The 6964-nt window shown below is 61.4% G+C and overlaps 1 protein-coding gene across 3 annotated transcripts; it reads left to right on the top strand.

The window, feature by feature from the left end:
* The first annotated feature begins 806 nt into the window (after positions 1-806).
* LBX1 (ladybird homeobox 1) lies at positions 807-6602 on the top strand. Of its 3 annotated transcripts, XM_069568019.1 has the most exons (4): positions 807-1492; positions 1655-1745; positions 2445-3153; positions 3845-6602. In XM_069568019.1, the coding sequence occupies exons 3-4, from the start codon at positions 2829-2831 to the stop codon at positions 4363-4365; spliced, it is 846 nt and encodes a 281-aa protein (XP_069424120.1). In that variant the 5' UTR covers positions 807-1492; positions 1655-1745; positions 2445-2828; the 3' UTR covers positions 4366-6602. The 3 variants fall into 3 exon arrangements, with proteins under 3 accessions (XP_069424120.1, XP_069424119.1, XP_069424121.1); XM_069568018.1 differs by having other exon boundaries at positions 1289-1745; XM_069568020.1 differs by lacking the exon at positions 1655-1745 and having other exon boundaries at positions 1294-1573.
* The last annotated feature ends 362 nt before the right edge of the window (positions 6603-6964 follow it).

Below are 6964 nucleotides of genomic sequence, written 5' to 3'. Positions count from 1 at the left end.
ATTCCCTGATGTGGAGGGGCCTCCTCTGGATATGGCTCACCTGAGGCTCTGGGTCATGGCTTTGGGGGTTATGGCAGGAATGGGGTGTGGGTGAGAGGTGAGGTGGAATCCTAAGAGCAGGAAGTGAGAGGAGAGAGCAGACCCCTTTCCATCTCAGAGCTTCCAAGCCAGCAGGGTTCAGCTCCCCGGAACCCTCTTCTTCCGGTCCCTCTTCACCATCTCCAGACTCTGACCCCAGGGTCAACCTCACCTCATGGCTCCCAGAGTAGCACTGATGCATCAGAGACTGGCCTGCCTGGGGGATAGTTCTGCATCTCTGGGGGAACATTCTCACCATTCCTGCTTCTAAAGTACCTGTGCTTTCCCCAAAATGCAGGACAAAGATGGGGAGAGGGTAAATAGCTCTTCCCAATACTGCCAGGCAGGCCTGGGGCAGTCACTGGGGTCCCAAACAAGAATCCTCTCTCCCTACACTGTCCTTTTTTAGTCTGGAGAGCTACAAGCCCTTTTCCAAACAAACAAGTACCCGGGAGATAAAAGACACTGATCTCTGATGCTCAGAGGTCCCTATGCTAGAGGCATCCAGGGAAAGAACCTGTCCCCTGCCCCACAGCCCAGCTTGGTCTTCTTTCTGGAGCAGGTAGGACAGGGCAAGAAGCCCAAGAGGTCCTATTTTTCCCATCCCAGCCTCTGAGCTGGGCCACGGTCCTCTGCACTGGCCTCTCTGGAGCCATCTCTGGACCAAGCAGGGCTGCCAGACTGCGCTGCCTGCCCCGGAGTTTACAAACAAAGCCAGGGAAAGGGCTGGGGCTGTGTGTGAGGACAGCAGCTATTCCTCCCTCAGCTGCGGCCAGTCCCCTCCTCCCCTCCTTTCTACAGGGGCAGAAACAGAAGACTAGGGTGGCAGGGCAAGTAGCTGTATACAAACCAAAGGAAGGACTCAAGAGAAAATAAAAACTAGGGGCACAACCCCCTTGGGTGCCTCAGGGGAATGAAAAACATAGACATGCCCACATACCCACAAGTTCACATACGTTTACACAAATATATCCTTGGAGAACCACACACATATATACATATTCGAACACATAAACATTCAAATACCGATGCACACAAATGCTCGCTTGATACGCACAGAGTTCGGGCCATAGGGTTGCCAGAGTCCAGTCTCACTCGAACCCCAGCTCCCTGCGGGTTCCTGAGAGCGCAGCCCCAGCCGTGACCCGACCCTCTCTGGGCCCCCCGCCCCGCATCCGGAACAGCTGGAGTCGGCCTGGTGGTGCACTCAAGCCGGGCGCTGGGCTGGGCGGGGCCGGCAACGGGGCCCCGGCCGGGGCCCGGCAGAGCGCAGCTGGGAGGCCCTGAGCCTGCCCCGTTAGCCCCGGCACCCGGCCTGGCTACCTCGGCCGGACGCCGATCACCAGACGGGCCGTGGCCCTAGTCGGCCCGGAGAGCAGAGGCCGGAAAAGAGTGTGCAAGATTGCGAGAGGAGGTAAGGCTGTCGCTTCGGCTCCGGCCGGGGAAGAGGTGCCTAGAGCCATCAACAACTACCCTCGCTCCACCTCTCGGCTGGGTAAGGCTGTATCCTCGGACTGGCCTCCTCCCCCAACCCCTGGGATTCCCCCACCCCTGTGTCCTGTGTCGCCTCACCCAGGGCTGCAGAACCTCCTCGGACCTACCGCGGGCCACCCCGAGGGCTGCAGATTCCTTCCGCCAGGCGCGTCGCCCAAGGCCGTGGGTGAGGGGTGAGTGGGTCTAGGGGTAGGGGCGCTGTGTCCTTGATCTCAGCTCGACAAAGTCTGCTCTGGGTGGCGACGGGGCCCACCCAGGCTCCCGGTCTTACCTGGCCCGCGCGGCGGCTGCATACCTCCCCGGCTGTGCTCTTGCCGCCCTTCTCGGGCGCAAAATCCCGGGTTGGAGAGCCCGAGACCTCCGGGCCAGCGCTGCCATCACAGCCAGGCCGGCGGGAGGCGGGTGCTCCGGGAGGGCGGCTCGCAGTTTGGGGTGGGGGCGGCGGCTTTTCAGTCGCCGGAGGTTCGGGTGCAATAAAGGCGCGGCTAATGTAATTTACAAACAGCTCGGGCCGAGCGCGGCGCAGCGCCCGGACTGACAGGCGCATTAGGCAGGCTAATTCCAGCCGGCTCCTCCTACCCCAGGCCCGCTAATTAATGAGCTTCCCAACTTAGAGCCGCCTGCATTGGACAGACAGAGAGTGAAAGAGAGGACGAGGGAGAGGGAGCGAAGGAGAGAGACGGGGGGAGCAGAGAAGAGAGAAGAGGGAGGGAGAGAGGGAGGGAGAGAACGGGAGGAGAGAACAGAGAGAAGAGAGGAAAAAGACGGAGAAAGAGAGACAGAAGTGCCGCTGCAGATAATTGATGACTCCTCGATCAAGGCTAACTTGTTAGCAATAGTCAATTGCCCCATCTCTCCGCCTCCCCTCGCAGTACGGGATCGGCGCCCTTGCCTCGGCTCTTCCAACTGCTGCCGCCAGGACCGTGGGCCAGGAACCGCCGCGGAGCCACCTGACACCTTTAAATAGCACCGGGGCTGGCGAAACTGGAGCCCCGCGCGGCGCGCCCCGGCTCGGGCCTCGGATTGCCGGAAGCCCCGGCGGCGGCAGCGCCAGCGTCAGCGCCCTCCTCCTGGGGCCCCGTGCGGCTCTGCTCGCCTCTGCCGTTGCGCTAATCGGCCCCGAGCCCGGCCCGCGCCCTGCCCGGCGCGGCCTCCTTCCCGTCTGCTTCCCGCCGCGCCGTCCGGCGCCCGAGCTGCCCGCGGGCTGGGTCCCCGAGGCCCGAGCCGCCGAGGCCGGGCCCCCAAACGAGGCCGAGATGACTTCCAAGGAGGACAGCAAGGCGGCGCCGGGGGAGGAGAGGCGGCGCAGCCCGCTGGACCACCTGCCGCCTCCCGCCAACTCCAACAAGCCGCTGACGCCGTTCAGCATCGAGGACATCCTCAACAAGCCGTCTGTGCGGAGAAGTTACTCGCTGTGCGGGGCGGCGCACCTGCTGGCGGCCGCGGACAAGCACGCGCCGGGCGGCTTGCCCCTGGCGGGCCGCGCGCTGCTCTCTCAGACCTCGCCGCTGTGCGCGCTTGAGGAGCTCGCTAGCAAGACTTTTAAGGGGCTGGAGGTCAGCGTCCTGCAGGCAGCCGAAGGTAGGCGCCGCCACTGGGTTCCCCCGCGCCCAGCACCCCGCGACCTGTTCCGTGTGTCCCACGCTTACTGCCCTGTGTCTCTGCCCGCCTCACCCCCCACGCCGGTCGTCAGGGCCCTCCAACCCAAGCCGCCGCCACTGGGAGTGGAGATGCGTGGAACAGGACCTAAACCCTGTCTCCTAGGGACCTCGGGATAGGCTAGAGTCGAGTGACCGCGGAGGGGAGGCGGGAACCCAAGATCTCTCCGCAGTCTGCCTGGCTCCCTCCCATTCTCAGTGGCCTGCTAACTCCTAGCCCTGTTCCTGGGGTGCGGAATGGAGAGCCTTTGCTGGGACCTTTTGGATAGCAGTAGAGTCGTGTTGATTGCGACGAGGTGGAGAGCCAACATTCACACCCAGTCAGAGCGTCCCTGTCTGGCTCTCTTATGTTCTAGCGACCTCGGTTCTTTCAAACGAACTCTCAGGTGACGGGGCAGAGATCAAAACAATTTTTCCTAGGGACTTCCGGTAGACGAGAGATGGAGGAAGGGGGCTTGCCGTAGCCTAGGCTTGCCCTAGTCCAGGTGGCCGAATCTAATCCGAGAAGGGAACAGCGGCAGACTGATGGCCGGATGGGTCTAGGTGGGGTGAGTAAGAGCCGGGGTGGGGTCTCCTCTCCCCGTGCGCAAGACTATACTCTGGTTTCCTCGCAGGCCGTGACGGGATGACCATCTTTGGGCAGCGGCAGACCCCCAAAAAGCGAAGAAAGTCGCGCACAGCCTTCACCAATCACCAGATCTATGAGTTGGAGAAGCGCTTTCTCTACCAGAAGTACCTGTCCCCCGCCGATCGCGACCAAATTGCGCAGCAGCTGGGCCTCACCAATGCTCAGGTCATCACCTGGTTCCAGAATCGGCGAGCCAAGCTTAAACGGGACCTGGAGGAGATGAAGGCCGACGTGGAGTCCGCCAAGAAACTGGGCCCTAGCGGGCAGATGGACATCGTGGCGCTGGCCGAACTCGAGCAGAACTCGGAGGCCGCAGGCGGCGGCGGCGGCGGCTGCGGCAGGGCTAAGTCAAGGCCTGGCTCTCCGGCACTCCCCCCAGGCGCCCCGCAGGCCCCGGGCGCCGGGCCCCTGCATCTCTCGCCAGCCTCCCCGCTCACAGACCAGCCAGCCAGCAGCCAGGACTGCTCGGAGGACGAGGAAGACGAAGAAATCGACGTGGACGATTGAGCAGCGCCCGGCATCTTCCACCGCCCCCCGGGCTCCGAGCGCCGGATGCCCGCCGCCTCCCGGACCGGACCGCCGAGGGGAGCTGGGACCTCCTCTGCAACTCCCGCCTTCTCCCCGTCCTTGGCCCGGACTCGGCTCCCGGCAGCCGCCTCTTCCCTCTCGAAGCAATAAACCCGGGCTGACCGGCGGAGCCGGTCGCCGCGCGCGGCCTCCACCGCCCCGGGAGCCCTCGCCGTGCAATTCTGTATGGCTTGTGTATAAATATTTAAGCCTATATACCGGGTTCTTCCCAGCGCAGCCTGAATTCTTCCTTTCTTTTATTTGTTAAAGTTCCAGAGATTTCCTTGATTTCAAAGCTCAGGCTGCCGGCTTTGCTGAGGGCGAGGCAGAATCGAGGGTAGCAAACACTTAACCTCGAGGTCTGGGGGAGGAGGCCGCCCCGACTTTTTGATTTTTCTCTGCATGTGGCGAATGCACCGGTCCTCTCCCTCCTCACCTCCCTAGACCTATTGCAGTTTTCTTTTCTTCCCTTCTGCCTTTATTTCCCCCACACGTGGGAAGGGACTGAGGGGGACAACCGGGTCCTGACTTGCAAGATTTAAATCCGTTTCCTCCCCCCACAATCCGCCCCCCGCCCCCAGCAAAGAAAGTCTGTTTTCGATGCCATTTCTGCCTCCTAATGCCCAGAAACGTTATTTTAAAGATTCCTTCCCACCCTCTCTTGGTTGCCTTGGACTGACTACTGGGGTCCAGGTCTTAGGGACAAAGCAGGGGGAAATCCAACAACCAATCAACCAACGAAAACGGAACCCAAAGTCCAAGCATTATTTTTTACTCTTTTTAGAATTTCTTTGCATGTGACAGAGACTGAGAGGAGGCCCACCTCAACCCTCACCCACCTCCTCCACAGCTCTGGGTCTGTCTTGCAGTCTCCAATGCCCTGCTCCTAGCTCGTCTTGGCCAGACAAGGGTGGCTGGATGAGGGTGGGTCCCGCGTGCCACTCCCCTTCTCCTGCCCTGCCCTCTCCCTCCCGGACTGTACCTAAGGCCTCTTTCTCCGATAAATAAAGTCTTTGCCATTTTACTAGAACCGGCGGTGACCGTGTCTGAATGAGTGGACCTTCTTCAGTGAAGCCGCGGCAGGCTCGGTGTCTCTCGGCTCCTGCTCTCGGGCTGCCTAGGCCTTGGCGATTTGGAGGAGTTTCGGGGCAGGCGTGAGAATGAAGGGTGAGGGGGAAGTGGTGAGAGACAGGAGGCGCTTGTTGCCCACGAACACGCGGCAGCTACCAAATGGTGAGGGGGCGAGAGAAGCGGGCTTCGCCAGGTCCGGGTAAAAAGTGAGGCGTACAATGCTGGGAGGAAATCTGTGCGTACTTTGAGGGCGCCACGGGTGCAAAATTAATTTATGTGGGGCAAAGGCTGAGGGTGGGGGGACTTGCCCTGGGGTTCGTGCATCGCAGCCGGGACCCAAGGGTATTCTTCCTGCGCTCCCCGGGACACCGGCTAAGCCTTGGGTGGTACAGCTCAGTCGGACAGCGGGGTGGAGCCTGAGGGCTCCCAAGTTTCGGTTCGCCAGAGGGCCTCAGCCTTGGGGGAGGAAAGAAAATGAAGCCAAAGGCACGAGGGCAGACTAAATTGCTGACATGGGCACAGGAAGATGTGAGCCCGAGGCGTCTGTGAGTTGGGATGGATTTCTGGTAATGCTCACAAATTCTGGGCCCCGAGCGCTGCTGGGGACAGAGACAAATCTACCAAGAACTCTGCGGGGAGGGGGGGTGGTGGGGGTGTCCCAGCGCCCCGAGTGCGGCTGGGGCACGAACAGGGGCAGCTTTCACTTTTCCGAACGGACCGGGTTTCTCTCTGGGCTTTTGTTATCACTGGGCTGGCGAGTGGCCGCTGTCACTAGAGGAAGGTCCCGCCTCCAGGCCACTCGGCTCTCTTTCTAAGCAAAATTGATGTGAGAAATGCGCATCTGTTCTCGGGCAGGCGCTGGGGCCCCGGGGCCTGAATCCGAACGTGCGAGTCCACGAGGAAACTAAGGGAGAAAAATAGAAAAAGGAGAACAGAAAAAAAAACACTTCAAAATCTGATCGAGAAAGTGGAAAGCCACAGAGACGAGGGGAGAAAGAGGAAAAGCTACACACACACAGAGAAACAGAAATAGAGACGGAGAGAGAAAAAAGAAATGGGGGAAAGAGAGGAGCGGCGAGAGCGAAAGAAGGAAAGAGGCGGCCGGGCAGCCGGGCCGGCGTGAGGCCGGTTCCTCCCGGGCGACATAAATCGCCCTCTCAGGATGGATGGGTCTGTAATTCGGAGCGCGGACCATGAAGGCCGGGACGAATGGACCCAGGCGGCCGCTGACAGGCGACAATAGCCGGGCCCAGCCCCCCGCGGCTCCGGGTGCGGGCGCGGCCACGGCCCTCCGCAGCCCAGAGCGCGCCGGCGCTGGCGACCATATGGTTTTTGAATTTTCTTCACAATTTGTAGACAATTTGATGGATTAGGTCCCCGCGCGCGCCTCCCCGGCACAAAGACGGCGCAGGGACCGCGGCGCGGCGGTCACTCGGGCATCTGCGCCCGCCGTGCGCACCCCGCCCCC

This window comes from Ovis canadensis, chromosome 22 (assembly GCF_042477335.2).
Source record: "Ovis canadensis isolate MfBH-ARS-UI-01 breed Bighorn chromosome 22, ARS-UI_OviCan_v2, whole genome shotgun sequence".
NCBI classification, from domain to species: domain Eukaryota; kingdom Metazoa; phylum Chordata; class Mammalia; order Artiodactyla; family Bovidae; genus Ovis; species Ovis canadensis.
The sequence above is the reverse complement of the archived record's forward strand: the minus strand, read 5'-3'. Positions and strand labels throughout refer to the sequence as shown.